Raw genomic sequence first — 15021 nt, 5'->3', positions numbered from 1 at the left:
TGTCACTTTAGAGGCTGAGCGGGAATCGCATCCTTGCATCCTCAGCCTGCTGTGGCTCCTCTTTTGCTGAAGACAATCAATGCAGCCTGGATCCGGATGGGAGCAAGAGTGTCTCAAGAGCAAAGCGGGTGTTTGATGGCGTCTGGATTGCTGCTTCTGAAGGGTGGCATTTTGAAGCTGCGTACCCGGGTCCCTGCAACCCTCGGCTGCTGACTACTGAACTGGAACGATATTTCCCCGTGGCAAATGTGATCTTCATGTCCTTGGTTGTGCACTGGAGCCCTGAGCTGACTCAGCTGCGCCCTATGGGGCACAGGCCCCTCGGACCCCTCAGACAATGCCCAAAGACGTGACAGGTTTTTGCCTCCGAGACCTTTTCATTTCCTTGCGTGAGATGTGGACCTCCAAAGCTGTGCGTGCATTCCTAAGGAGCAGATGGGATATGTATATACTGGGTTCTAAATGGCTTTCGTGCATCACCGTGCTTCTCTGTTGAGGAATGTGTATGCTTCAGTGGTCAATCCCGAATCCATTTCATGATCTTTAACTTCTGGAGGGGGAAACCCTCGGATACAGGCTTCAAACCAGACTCTGCCAACAGGGATTCCTACCAGCAGGATCTCGCGGTTGGAAGTTCACTACATGCAACACCTCCAAGTGCTGGTTGGAATGGGGGGGAGCAGTGAGAGCTGGCTCCTGTGTTTGATTTCCAGGCACCTTTCTCTCCCAGTCCTTTCTCCCTGGGACAGTCACTGGGGAGCACTTTAAGGATGCTCAAGGAGACTGAATGGGGAAGTTTCCGCTCTCCTGCGCATCCCAGAGGCAGTTTGGTGTTCACATGAGGTGCTTTTCTGAGCCTCTGTCTCCCCCCCTTGCTACTGCAGACAACGGGGAGCTGAGAACCCTTTGCTGTATGTTCCGTTCTTGGTGTGCCCCTTCCCCACCGTCCCTTTGCCGCTGCCTGTGGAAGGTTACCGGTTGTCTGAACTGCTCTTTTAGCTCTTTTCCAATAGCTGTAGCTGTGTGGTTGATACCCTTCCTGACCAGTGGGCTGGTCGAGGGTCGTTGGGCTCGAGGTCAGGATGTGACGTTGTACAGTGATGGTGCGTGGTGTTGTGAGGTCTCAAGAGTATAATGTTACACGGGGAGCTCAGATCCTCTTTGGAAACTCCAGATACAAACTGAGTGGGATTTAAGCTATTCCTGTCTCAAACGGAACCTCAGAGCTGCAGAAGCTGTCACTGAGCTCTGTCCTCTGCTACTGGCTCCAGTTCCAGACCCTGCTTCAGAACCGAAGCCGCAGTGGATTACTTGAAGTAATTTGGGATGGAATTCATCTGCACTGATGCCAGGCAGCAAATGGAGGGCACCCAGTCTGCGAGGCACACAGCTTGGCTCCAGAGACCACGGTGAGGGGAGCACCTGAGGTGTTCATCTCTGCTGGCTCAGATACCTGCTGAAGGACCATCGCTGTCTCTCACCCCACTCTGCCTGTGGCCAGTACAGGGATGGGGCTGGTTTGTCTGCGTCTGGGGCTGGTGAACTTGGTTGGAATGAATTCACCTGCCTCCTCTTTAGCTGCACTGGAAGGTTTTGATGTAAAATGTTTCTGTATTCCAGATCTCCTGCTTTTTTTATGCCGAAGAGCAGGGCTTTGAGAAGATTTCTAATTTGAAACAAAGGGCCCTGCTTGCCTGTAGTTGTGAATCCTTTGCACTCGTGTTTTAAATTAAAGTAGATCTTGATTTATTCATAACCCTGGTGCGGTGCTGAGATGCTTTAAAATACGTCTGTGCTGTGAAGGGAATCACAGAACCAACAGGTTGGAAAAGACCTTGAAGATCAAGTGGGAACCTCCAAGCTTGGTCTGACTTACCTGTTCCGTGGTGATGTGGCATTGAAAGCAAGAAGGGGCTGCAGCAGGAGCCTGGATCCTGAAACAAGCAGCTCTTGGAGGCAGGGGTGATGGGTTTAACGTTTACACCTTGGCTCAAGCCTGAGCCCAGCCAGGGCCCTGCATTCAAACAGCTTAGGAAGTTTTAAAACCTCATCATCGTGTTAGTGAAGGATGCGGAAAGCTTCCGTCCTTCAGCCCAACGTACCCTCAGACACCCGACTCTTGCGTTCCTCTCCTCACAGTCGGTGCATGGCACGTCACCACGGACCCGCTCCAGTACTTAGATGAGAGTGGAATCAAACATGAAGCCTGAATAAGCCTAGGTTAGGGAAAAGGCTGAAGAAGCATCTCCAGGGCGAGCAGCTCCCTCCCCGGGAGCAGGCAGGAGGAGCAGGGTAGGGTTGTGGTCTGCACTGCAGTGCCTTCAGGAGGGAGCGGTGGCTCACGCGGGGTGGTACCCAAGCATCCATCCATCTCTCTGCGGCACCCAGAGCCTGCTCCATGGGCAGCACGCTCCGAGGTGGTGCCTGCTCCAAGCTCCTTTGTGCAGTGGCTTTCAGCAGGGTTGAATGCAGGGGTTCTCTTGGTTCACCTCTGCTTTCACCAGAATCCTCCCCATTTAGGATCCCTTCCCTCAGCCCCGCAGGCATCCCGGCTCTTCCCCGCTGCCACAGCCCCGGCAGGCAGCGCATGGAGCCCTTGGAAGGTGCCTGGGTGGATTTATAGGAGCAATTTGCTGACTCCACCAGGGAGCCTGCTCCTGCTGGTGCCTGTCCTCAGTCAGGGCTCTGCTACCCACCGCAGCAGCGTATGAGCCCATCTATTCCAGAGCAGCCCAAATCTGTCTCCAGAAGCAGCGATCACAGAAGGGCCCTGCATCAAATGAACCCCCTGACTTCTCATTGTTCAGAAGGAGCCTGCACTTCCCCTGCAGCCTGGAGACACCGTTTTGCTGGGCCCTAGGGCCCAGTCTATAGATGGGGTAATAACAAGTGGTGAATCTTGCCCATGGGGGGTATGTGAGGGGCAGGGAGAGTGGCTCTAAAATACAGTAGCTGCAGCGCAGCCGTTCCTGCTGTGTAGCAATGGTTGTGTGTGCATTGCTTATCCTTATTAATGGAGATAGAAGGTAACTGTGGCTCATTCAGGACAAAGTGAGCCCCAGCCGTAGCTCTCACCTGGATCCAGTTTGTAGGAATATGTAAAGCAGCTGCTGGTCCAGCAGAGTGGCAGCTCAATGTCCGAAGGCAAAGTTCCCTCTAATGGCAAGGAAGGGAGCAGAGAACTGTCCCCATTGACCACTCCTCACTTACAGACTCGGGCATCACAGTTGTACAGACTGGAGGGAATGAGTTACTGCTTACAAAGGAGGAAAGCATGGCCAGGCATCGGTTTGGAGCTCTGAGGAGCCATCGAAGGCTCCTAAGTCCCTGACTGCCTTGGGAGTGGTGATGGAAACAAAGCTCAGCAACAGCCACATGCATTTGGTGGGGATTTGCCTCAGTGTTTGGTTGGCAGCATCCCATTCACAGGGATCTGCATCTGTTCACCGCAGCAAACTGCTCTGCTCAGGCTTCTACTGTGTCTGTACAGATCCCGGTGATGCCAAAGGGGCCAACAGCAAGGCAGGCCCAGGGGAGCGCTGCGGTCCCAGTGGCGTGGATGCTCCCACTGCCACCAGTTCCCAGTGGGTTGGGACGAGGCACCAAGAGGAAGCTTTCCCCTGGGCTGAGCTGCTCACCCCTGTGTGCCATGGCTGCCTATGGGGTTTTAGGAGCTTCCCTCTCTGTCAGTGCTGAGGTCTCCTCCACAGAACCAGAACAGAGCTCACCTGCTCTTTGTCAGCAATGCTCTTGTTTCAGTGCCTGGGGTCTGTATCCCTTCCTGTGCTCAGAGTTCTTTATGGCTTTAAGAACGTAGCACAAGCTGGGGCTCAGGAACAGAAGCATTTGGGCAAGAGAATGTGGTGGTGGGGAATGAGCTTTAGGATGGGCCCGATGGAAGAAGAAAGCGTGGGAAGGAGCTGAGGCTGTGCTCAGCCTGGTGCTGCTCCAGGCGCTGCTGTTGTCCCCTTCAGTTCGGTTTCTGTGTGTAGGAGCCTCATTACAGAGTCCTGTCTGATCCAGCTGCCAGATCCCCCTGCGGTCAGCAAGCATCCTATGGGAAGTAAAGCCAGAGGCAGGGCTGCCCAGCCACGGGAGGAGATGGAACCATGGGAGCATGGAAGGGTTTGGGTGGAAGGGACCTTAAAGCTCCTCCAGCTCCAACCCCTGCCACAGGCAGGGACCCCTTCCACTGGAGCAGCTTGCTCCAAGCCCCTGTGTCCAACCTGGCCTTGAGCACTGCCAGGGATGGGGCAGCCACAGCTTCTCTGGGCACCCTGTGCCAGCGCCTCAGCACCCTCACAGGGAAGAGCTTCTGCCTAAGAGCTCAGCTCAGGCTCCCAGTTCAGTTTAAACCTGTTCCCCTTGCCCTGCTGCTGCAGCCCCTGATGCAGAGTCCCTCTCTAGCATCTTTGTAGCCCCTTTCAGGCACTGGGAGGCCGCTGTATGTTGGAAGATCTTTAAGGATGTCTGCATCCTATGGGCAGAAGCAGTGCTGGAGAATCAGTGGTGGCATTTCTCCTCCCAGCAGGTAAGTGACCAAGTACCGGTGCTGGCGTGAGGCACGGTGCCGCAGGAGAGGTGGCTGTGTTACCCTGCAGTAACGGTTGGTTCGGTGCCATGAGCTGCTTGTGTCCATTTCCCCTCTCTCAGAAGGGGCACCGCAGTTTGTGTGGGGACAGAGGAGCACCAGGAGGCTGCTGCACTACAGAGGGCACGGTGGGGCTGCAGAACATGGGCTGTGCTCCCTCTGAGATGTGGCTTTGGTTACACGCATGCTTGGAAGAGGAGGTCTGAGCACGGAGATGTGATCTGGGTAGAACACCCCACCCGTTTGCCCCGCAGTTCTGCACGGATCTGATGAAGCTGGGCCAGGGCTTTGGGTTGCACAACAGCGACTGCAGGGGGAAAGGCCACGAGTCACCCTGGGGGGTTTCTGCCTCAAGTCCAGACCTCAGAGGGAATTAACACCAGGAATCCAAAGTGCTGAAGGCAGTTTTCTTCCCTCTGGGTCCTGCTAGAGCCGAGCTGGGATTGCTCCCTGAAACACCCACACCTATCCCAGTATCCCAGTATCCCAGTATGCTAGAGATTGGAAGGGACCTCAGAAGCTCATCCAGTCCAATCCCCCTGCAGAGCAGGAACACCCAGATAAGGTTACACAGGAACGTGTCCAGGCGGGTTTTGAATGTCTCCAGAGAAGGAGACTCCACAACCTCCCTGGGCAGCCTGGTCCAGTGTTCTGTCACCTCACTGAGAAGAAGTTTAAGTGGAACCTCTTGTGTTCCAGTTTGTACCCATTGCCCCTTGTCCTATCATTGTTTGCCACTGAGAAGAGCCTGGCTCCATCCTCGGGACACTCCCCCTTTATATATTTATATACACTAATAAGGTCACCCCTCAATCTCCTCTTCTCCAAACTATAGAGACCCAGCTCCCTCAGTCTCTCCTCATAAGGGAGATGCTCCACTCCCTTCATCATCTCAGTTGCCCTGCGCTGGACTCTCTCCAGCAGGTCCCTGTCCTTCTTGAACTGAGGGGCCCAGAACTGGACACAATATTCCAGACCTATAAAGGAGCCTTGTGAGGAGCGCTTTACTCTGGCTCTGTTTCAGCCCTTGCTTTGGCCACACTGTTTGTACAGCTCCAAGGCTGCCGGGGGCTGATGGTCGGACTGGAGATGGTGCAGAGAGAGCTAAGGAGGGCAGGAAAGGTGAGCACCGGGTTGAGGGGCCAGTGCTGACCCCAGAGTGCTCGCAGGCAGCAGGAGAGGGGCTGGGGGCTGGAGGACAAAGGGAATGGGGCTTTGTGAGAGGCAGTGCTGGGGCAGGCTGGAGGGAAGGGGCTGCAGTGGTGGTGGTGGTGCTCTGTGCTAGATGGGCTGCAGCTTGTGCCAGTGCTGGGGCAGGCTGGAGGGAAGGGGCTGCAGTGCTGGTGCTCTGTGTTAGATGGGCTGCAGCTTGTGCCAGTGCTGGGGCAGGCTGGAGGGAAGGGGCTGCAGTGCTGGTGCTCTGTGTTAGATGGGCTGCAGCTTGTGCCAGTGCTGGGGCAGGCTGGAGGGAAGGGGCTGCAGTGGTGGTGCTCTGTGTTAGATGGGCTGCAGCTTGTGCCAGTGCTGGGGCAGGCTGGAGGGAAGGGGCTGCAGTGGTGGTGCTCTGTGTTAGATGGGCTGCAGCTTGTGCCAGTGCTGTAGGTGGGAGCAGCCTTGTGGGGAGACCGAATGTGCCAGGCCTGGCTTAGAGCACTCCTGTTCTGTGCTGCGTGGAGGAAGAGAGCATCCCTGCAGTCACTGCAACTGCTGCTAGGCCTGACCCTGGCCCTGTGAAATGGGATCTTTGGGTGATGGTGTCAGGGCAGAGAGGAGTGAAAACATCCCTGGGTCAGGCCCTGCTGCTCTGCCTGGGCTTTACCCGTGTGAAATCATCACCAGAGGAGCTTTGACTCCTACTGAGGGCACTTCTGACCTGTGCTCCAGAGCAGGGGCAGCTGCTCTGTTACAGTGAGGCAACGTCACCCATGATGGAGTGGGATCGGAGGCAGCATCTGCACTGTGAGTAATGGGCTGTGCTGGATCTGGTTATTACACACAGTATGGAATGGGATGAACTAGTGCAGAGAGTGTGTGAGAGGGATGCTGTGTCTGAAACCCCTCACTGGGTACTTAATAGCTGAATTTGAGAACTTGGGCACCCAACATCCCTAGTGACCCATGGGTGCGCTGGGCACCATCTGGGACTCGTGCCCCTCCCCAGTAAGTGCAGCTACCCAAAGGTGAGCAGATGGTTAAGAAACGCCATGGTTTATTGCTTTAGAAAATAAATAAGTCAGAAATGTACAATCCCTAATTCCAGTGTCATGGTAACAGCATCCTGTCCCTCAGACCTACTTGAGCTGGGTTTGCTTCCTCTGGCAGCACTTTGTGCATTGGCAGTGCAGGCTCCAGGTGTAACTGTTCTTGCTGTAGGTTTGCCCTGACTCAGCTCACTTTTCCAGCAGCCAGAAACCTGAAGGACAAGCTGAGGAGTGAGGGGGGCTTCAGGTGAAGACACCTACAGCTCTGGGGAGAGGAGCAGGGCTCCTCTGGTGCTGTACTGACAAGAGGATGGAAGATGCTCCTGGTTTGGACCCTGCTCTCCCCCATTTCTCTCCTATGGCTGGATTACACTCTCTTTCCTGAAGGACTTCAGGGGCTCCCCAGGGAGGAAGGGACAGCAGTACTTTGTGAAGCTGGTCTTTAACTCCTCCAGGAGCCCTGACCCGGAGGGTGAGTGAGGGAAGTGTCTCTCAGAGTGCACTTTCCTCAATCTCAACCTCTGCTTCAGCTCGGGGGGGCCCAGCTGAGGCTGGTGGCAGCCTCGACGCCTCTCCCACTGGAGCCTGTTCTTCCCATTGGTGTGTAGGGCCTTGCTCTCCCTCAGGAAGGCTCTGCACTGGTTCCTTCGGCATCTCTGGCTCCCCAGGAAAACCGGCTTTTGTGTAGCTCCTCACCATCTCCTGCACCTCCATATTCAGGCTCTTCAGCTTCTCCTCATACTCAACCTGTGCCTCCTGCTGGAGCTGCAAACAGAGACCTCCGTTACCTCCAGACACTGAAGCTGAGCAGATGTGAGGCTGAGAATGGTGTAAAACCTGCTCTGAGGGAGACCAAGGGGCTGCTGAGATGCTGGTGCCGCACAGGTTGGTCTCAGCCTGTTCCCAAGGCTTTGCCTGCAGCCCCAGGCAATCCCTGCCTTCCCCAAAGGAGAGTGGGGAGAATTCCTGCTTTATGCACTGTGATGGGCGCTGCAGCTTGAAGCCTGCTCAATCAGCCTGGGAGGAACGGGAATGTGTCTGTGCTGTGGGAGTCTGAGGAGCTCAGGGATGAGACTCATCTCCTCCAGAGACTCGTTTCCATCACACTTTAAATGCAGGGGTTTGTATGATGAGCTGAAGGCTGGTGCAGGGGTGCTGCACCTCTGACTTCCATCAGTGCAGGCTCCTGCAGAGCCACCTCCTCAGCAGCCTGAGGGGTGAGTGAAGTGTGCATGGGGATGCATGGGGAAGTGTGCAGTGAGAGATGCTCCGGGAGGACTGATCCCTGCATTGTGCTGCATTTACTGAGCTTCCCTTGCCTTTACCTGGCTTTCCTTCTCCTTGATTGTCCTCAGGTTATCCGCCTGCTTCTCCTCCAGTTTCTGCTGGTACCTGGCTGTCTTCTCCGTCACCTTGCACAAGAACAAATAAACCCCCCCCGAATTTAAGCTTCTCTAAGCAAAAGCTTTGCAGCAGCAAGTCCCAGGCTGGCAGAGCACGTGCCACGCTGCCGTTCCCTCCTTCCCAGGCCTGAACAGTGTCTGCTGGCTCCCAAGGACTCTCTAGACCCTCACAGACCCATGGTTTAGTTAAGGGGAGCAGCTGCCTTCAGCTGCTCTTTGGCAGCCTGAGGCACTCAGAGCCAATTTAATGGCATTTAAATGCCTCAGAACTCAGGCCCTGGGAGCCCCACAGATGCTGGACATGAGGCACCCCCACTGCAGAGAACAGAGGGCAGAGAGCCAAGGCCAAACTCACCAGCTTGATGGTCTGCACCACTTCCTGAATGTGAGAGTTGTTGATTTCTTTCTTCAACCTTTAAAGAAAGGAAATGCTCAGACACCAAAACCCATCTGGTATCTTTACACAGAACCTATCAGTCCTCATAAAGCACCATAGACGAGGCCAGGGCTGCCTTGCCCACCCAGCACGGGTGAGTTACACTCTCAGCCTCCTCCCACACTGAGAGGCTGCTGTAATTTAACACAGGTAAAGAACAGCCCTTCAGTTCAAACTGAAGACATAAGCCAAGTGACTGGGTGCAAAATGCTATCTTCCAGTTAACAGCCAGCAGAAGGACCTTGCTGTGAGCTGGAAGCACAGGAGGTGCCGTGCCCTCTTGTGCATGTAGAGGAGGTGAAGCTGTCACAGCTGTGCAGTACTTGACTACACAGGCTCAGCAGCAGGGTATTGTATTGTAACAGCACATAATGTGTCTGGAGCAGGCCAGCTCGTGCCCTGCACAGCCACAGCTCAGTAACAGCTCCCCCAGTACCTCTCCTGAGCTGCCTTGTCACTGGTATTCCTCATCATGGTCTGGATTCGCTCCACTCTCTTTGCCTCCAGCCTCTTCTTAATCTCCTTAATGTTGCTGTGGAGAGAAGGGAGGAGGCTTGGGTACAACCCTGAGACCAAAGCAGCCCCAACGTGTGCTCTCATGAAAGCACAGTGTGAGGGAGTGTGCTGCAGAGAGCAGGACAGGAGGGGCACGTGCCATGGCACTGGGCTCTGTCCCTGCACTGGGCTCTGTCCCTGCACTGGGCTCTGTCCCTGCACTGGGCTCCTCTGGAGCAGCAAGAAACTTGCTGGAAGGGACACAGTGAAGGAGCTCCATGGTTGGCAGAGCTGAGGCAAGCACCTGAAGCCAGCAGAGGTGCAGGAGCTGTGGGCTGGGACTTGCAAAGCAGAAACCACAAACATTTTTCCCTCCTCCACCCTCCCAGTTTCTCCTCCAGCCTCTGCATTTCTCTGCCATGAATGGCTCCCACACCCTGGAGCTCAGTTTTCCTTTTGGACTCCAGAGCTCCCTGCTCCGAGAGGCCAAGAACTCAACTCTGCTGTGTGGCACAAGAGCAGCCACAGGGAGAAGCTCACTGGGTGCCCATATCTGTCTTCTGAGAAGCAGTAATCACTTCCCTGGCCTTCTTCTCCACAGCATTCATGGGTTTACACACTCATGGCACATCCCCTCTAGCATCTGCTCCCCACTGCACTGCTTTCATGCAGGAATGCCTCCTCACTGCTATCTGCCACCCCCTTCTTGCTCTTTGAAGGCTCAAGATCTTCCCTGGTGACAGAGTTCACCCCAGCTCCCAGTGACCCATGGCTGGCTTCTTCCATTCACATTATTCCCTCCATTGTTTATGCAGTCTCATTTTTATTGCCCGTTGCTCAAGAGCTTTAAATCCTGCTGCAGCTGTGACTGGGCCAAAGGCCATTGTATGGTGAGCAAACCATTAACCAGCTACTCAACCTGTTTGTCTTTGTCTTGTCTGCATGTGCTGATAGCTGAGCAAGAGGCTGTCTTGGTGGGGGACATGAAAAGGGGAAGTTTTGGCTGAGTTAGCAGCTAAAGACCAAGAGAGGATATAATGGGGAGGAGGAATGAGTGAGGATTTAGCTTCAGGATGAAGTTATTACAAGAACAAATGGATAAACGCCTGCCTAGAGACTGGTGAGATGATTCTGCCACTTCACTGAAGTACTGAAGCCAAGATGCTCAATTCACTCAGGAGCCTGAGCTCATCAGTGCCTGAAGGGATTATGTGTGATGTGATGTGATGCACTGACTGCAGCAGGCGCAGCACCCAGTGCCCAGCAGCTCTTACTGAATTAGTCAAGGCTCCTTCCTGCAGCTTGAACTCATGTCCTGTTTGTGCCCAGTGGCAGGACCACTGTTCTGGAGACAAGAGCTGGCTTCTTGCCACTGTGCAACTGTGAGGCCCTGTGTCACATCCCTCTGCCTCCACTTCTCACCAAAGCAGAATCAAAGAGCTTTAAGCTCATCCAGTCCAACCGTTCCCCAGCACTACCAAGGCTGGGCATCTTGACTAACCCATGTCAAGAACTGTTTCTCTTGCCCTGTATTCACTCCCTGGCTGTAGTCCAGTGCTTTGAGAGGTAGCAGCAAACACAACCCCAGACCAGAGCCATCCATTAGCAATTTGTTACCCAAATCCTAACTTTACCTTTCTGACGTCTCCTTCAGTGCCTTCAGCTCCGCTGTCTGCTTCTCTCGGGCCAGCTCTATTATCTTGGTCACTTGCTGGGCAAGGGATGAACACAAGATCAAAACCAAACCAACCAAGCTGGGCTGCAGCACATAGAACCATAGAATGGTTTGTGTTGGAAAGGACCTTAAGATCATCCAGTTCCAACCCCCCTGCCATGGGCAGGGACACCTCCCACTAAACCAGGGCACCCAATGCTCATCATCCAGATCTCATCCCACCAGCTCAGCTTCAGGCCTCCCTACACTCAGGTGCAGGGCCAGCGCATCCCTGAGGCGTTGTGCAAACCTGTGCACCACCGTGGGGAGTTGAGATGGGCACATGGGTAAGAGCAGAGCTCTGTGAGCCATGTCACACATTCCAGGTTATCCCCATGGACAGCTTCCCAGCTCTGTGTGCAGGAGGCAGCACTGGATTCACTGTGCTTGGGGGCAGGTGGGGAACAGCAGTTACCTTCTAAACAACAGGGGCTGCAGCAAGAGGATGGGACTTGTGCCTCATGTTTCCTCCTGCTCCTGGCAGGCCAGTGTGGTCAGCCTCAGGGGGAACCCCTGGCTGCTGCTCTGTGGGAACTCAGGCTGTGATTTCCTTCTCAGAGCCCTGCTCACTAAAGCTCAGACTTTGACAGCTTAGAATCATAGAATAGTCAGGGTTGGAAAGGACCTTAAGATCATCCAGTTCCAACCCCCTGCCATGGGCAGGGACACCTCGCTCTAACCCATGGCACCCAAGGCCTCGTCCAACCTGGCCTTGAACACTGCCAGGGATGGAGAGAATGTTTGAGACAAGAATGTTTCATTCCTTCAGCTTCTCCCTGGTGCTGAGCCTCATTTCAGGTAAGTGACTGCTCAAGAGGCAGGTTTTGTCTCCCCTTAGGGGTGGTGCAGGCTGGAGCAGCCAGTCCTGCAGAGAGCTTGCAAGGTGCTTGGCAAGCCAAAGTGTACCAGGGAACTTCGGATTTCACATATGTGATGCAAACTGCTCTGGAAAATCCTGATAGCAAAAGGCCTCCCAGTCCCGGATCATCGCCCTTCCATGGGGACAGATGGTGTACACTCTGTCACCACCACCTTATGGAGTGCACGTTGTCTCCAGGCCTTACCGTGTCTCTTGCTGGTGTTTGCTTAAGGTGGGGAGTCTGAGGGTGTGGGAGGCCCTGATGCACTTGCAGGACTCCTTACACAGACACTTACTTTGACTTCCACTAAGTCAAACACCAAAACCCTTCCCAGATCTCAAGAGGAAGGAGATCCTGCCCTGCTGGTGCTGCTGTGGGGTGGCTCTGTGAGTACAGGCCCTCACAAGGCTTTCGTTTTCTTAGCACCACAGGTACTGAGGGGCTGCTCTGTGTCACCTGCCCTGGCAGAGTGACAGTGGTGAGTGTGGCTGTCCCCAGTGTGTGTCCCCAGTGAACCTGCAGGCCTCCAACATAGACTCCTGTGCCACCAAGCTCTGAGGGCACAGCATCAAGCAGGGAGCTGTGATGTGATGCACCTGGAGCTGGCACCTGGGGTGTATGAAGCCAATAAACACCACGTTAAAGCCAAGCTGAGCTATCAGGAGAGTTTAAGCAGATGGAGCTGGGTGTGCTCCAGGGCAGCCCTCAATTCCTTTTCAATTGCAACCTATAAAAGGGTTTGTGCTGGACTTTTATAGCTTCTAACAAACAAGCAGTGCTACCTCCACCCTCCCTCACCTCACACAGCCCTGACCCTTGCTCTGAAGGGTGTTTCCTGCCCTGAGGCCACATTTCCAAGCTCATGGTTTAGTGAAGAACTTGGTTTTCAGGCAGGGGCTCTCCCAGACTGCATCATCTACTGCCACTGTGGCCCTTACCTCTGTGGCGTGCTGCTCCTTCTTCCTTCGGATGCCCTCGTGGTGTTCCTCCCCCAGGAGCACGAGGTCCATCTCCAGCCTCTCCCTCAGCTCCACAACTTGGCTGTCAGCACTCTCTGCCGTGTCTATAGGATGTGCACAGGTACCAACATCACCTCTTGTCAAGCTCCTGCAGAACAGATACAGCGGCTGTGCTGCTTCCAGAGCTGCGGGTACAATCCTGAGCTTCCTGCCAACCCCACAGGGGGAACGCTGGGAGCACTCCATAAACCCAGGGAGATGGGGATGCCTGCACCACCCCATGCTTCCCCCCGCGAAGGGGAGCCCCTGTTCCTCTTGGCCAGGCCCTTACCTCTTCTTCAGGGTTTTCCTGTTGTTCACCACCCTTTTCTTGCCTCCGTAGCAGACAGACTCCGAGAAGAGCACAGAGTATTTCTGCAGCAGCTCCTCCCTCCTTTTACTCCCTTTCCTCTCCAGCTCCCTCAGCTCCTTCTCCTGCTTCTTCAGCAGCTTGAGGAAGAGCTTCATCTGCTGCAGCTCTGTGAGGCTGGCTGTCTCTGGCTCTAAAACACAAAGGCAAGAGCCTGTTTTCTCTCCCGTACCTGTTGTGATGATGCCCGCAGCCTTTCCCACACTTCCAAGTATCTCAACTGTCAAGGGTGGCAGCTCCAGTGATAAGGGAAGAGCTTTGTTATTTCCCTGATGATTTTTCTGCAGAACTGAGTTAATGACAGGCACTTTCATCCCATTTCATGTCACATTTCTGCAGCTGTGAGGAATAAACGAAAGGGCTTTTGAGGTGAATGAAAGTGAGGGAGACCGTGTTATCTGGCAGCAGCAGAAGAGCTTATCTGGGGCAGAAAGGCCACAGGGAGTTGTCTGCTCAGGGCATTCTTTTTGCTTGGAAGGTGTAGAACTGAACAGCACTTGGGGGTTGTGCCTGCAGCTCAGCACTGGGCTGGCTCAGCTCCTGCTCAGGGGCTGGTGCTGAGGACAGGGAAGGGTACTGCTGGAATGCAAGGAGTCTGCTCCCAAACCAGAGCCCTCTGTGCCTCCATCCCTTGGGATGCCTCTCACCGGAGCTACAGCAACCACTGGGGAATGTTTCTTCAGGAGTAGCTGTTAAGAACAAAACTACTGTACACAACAGTTCCTTGGCAGCATGTCCTGAGTGCAGCAGTCTGCTCTTGGGCCTTCGGTTCAGCTTTGTGGCACACTCGTTACTAGCTGCTTGTATTGTGTCACACTGCACTAACACACAGATCTGGTGTCCTCAACATAAAAAGGACATGGAACTGTTGGAACAAGTCCAGAGGAGGCCACGAGGATGCTCAGGGGCTGGAGCAGCTCCTGTATGGAGATAGGCTGAGAAAGCTGGGGCTGTTCAGCCTGGAGAAGAGAAGCTGCGTGGAGACCTCAGAGCAGCTTCCAGTGTCTGAAGGGGGCTATAGGGATGCTGGGGAGGGACTCTTCATTAGGGACTGTAGTGACAGGACAAGGGGTTATGGGTTCAAACTGAAACAGGGGAAGTTTAGATTGGATCTAAGGAAGAAGCTCTTTACTGTGAGGGTGGTGAGGCACTGGAATGGGTTGCCCAGGGAGGTTGTGAATGCTCCATCCCTGGCAGTGTTCAAGGCCAGGTTGGACAGAGCCTTGGGTACCATGGTTTAGTGTGAGGTGTCCCTGCCCATGGCAGGGGGTTGGAACTGGATGATGTTAAGGTCCTTTCCAACCCTGACTATTCTATGATTCTATGAAAAGCAGGTGAACAACACTTACTACAAAGCGTGCGTGTGTGCTGAGGGCTCCCTGTGGCCGCATCACCTCTGCTTTAGTCAGCCCCTCAGCAAAGGCCCCATCAAACCTGGCCACAGCAGAACTCCCGTGGCAGCTCCAGCCTCCCCCCCTGCTATGAAGCTGCCCTGCTGCAGTCCTGCTGCAGCTGGTGCCCTCAGAGGGCTGAAAGCTCCCCTGCCCTACCCATGCAGGTGACAGTGGCCCAGCTCGCCTAAGCCGTGGGCCACAACTCCAAGCCTCTGCCTCCCTGAGACCTGCTGTGAGCTCCATCCCAGCCTGGTGCTGAGCACACACCATGGCACTTGTCCAACAGGGAAATGGTGCCACAGACAAGGCAACAGCTCCCTGAGCCCAGAGGTTCCTGTGCTGTGTGTGTAGTGCTGCCTGCTACAGGCAGGGGTGGCTCAGGTCTGATCTACTTGCAAACAGGCTTCATCTCTATCCTATCCCAGTGAGAAACTGGGCACAGGGGGAACATAAGATGCCCGACAGGGTCTCAGCCCACATGAACAGCACAAGCAGTTACCTGCCATCTGCAGCACCTCCACCACATTCTCATCCTTGGCAAATGCTGCTGCTCCTGGAA

The 15021-nt window shown here is 54.6% G+C and overlaps 1 protein-coding gene across 1 annotated transcript in view; it reads right to left on the bottom strand.

The window, feature by feature from the left end:
* Positions 1-7262: 7262 nt before the first annotated feature.
* PLCB2 (phospholipase C beta 2) overlaps positions 7263-15021 on the bottom strand; it is a 44072-nt gene continuing 36313 nt past the window's right edge. The window contains exons 25-32 of the mRNA XM_061370992.1: positions 14962-15015; positions 12991-13201; positions 12639-12807; positions 10761-10837; positions 9068-9163; positions 8551-8608; positions 8118-8204; positions 7263-7557 (exon numbers count right to left, since the gene is read on the bottom strand). Of these exons, the coding sequence (XP_061226976.1) occupies positions 7285-7557; positions 8118-8204; positions 8551-8608; positions 9068-9163; positions 10761-10837; positions 12639-12807; positions 12991-13201; positions 14962-15015 (1025 nt within the window). The 3' untranslated portion in view covers positions 7263-7284. The remainder of the gene's footprint in view (positions 7558-8117; positions 8205-8550; positions 8609-9067; positions 9164-10760; positions 10838-12638; positions 12808-12990; positions 13202-14961; positions 15016-15021) is intronic.

Source organism: Neopsephotus bourkii, unplaced genomic scaffold, assembly GCF_033783945.1.
Source record: "Neopsephotus bourkii isolate Nb327-2 ecotype Australia unplaced genomic scaffold, CSIRO-AGI_Nbou_v1 NB_1557, whole genome shotgun sequence".
NCBI lineage: Eukaryota > Metazoa > Chordata > Aves > Psittaciformes > Psittacidae > Neopsephotus > Neopsephotus bourkii.
Note: the sequence above shows the minus strand (reverse complement) of the source record. Positions and strands in the feature narration are given on the sequence as shown.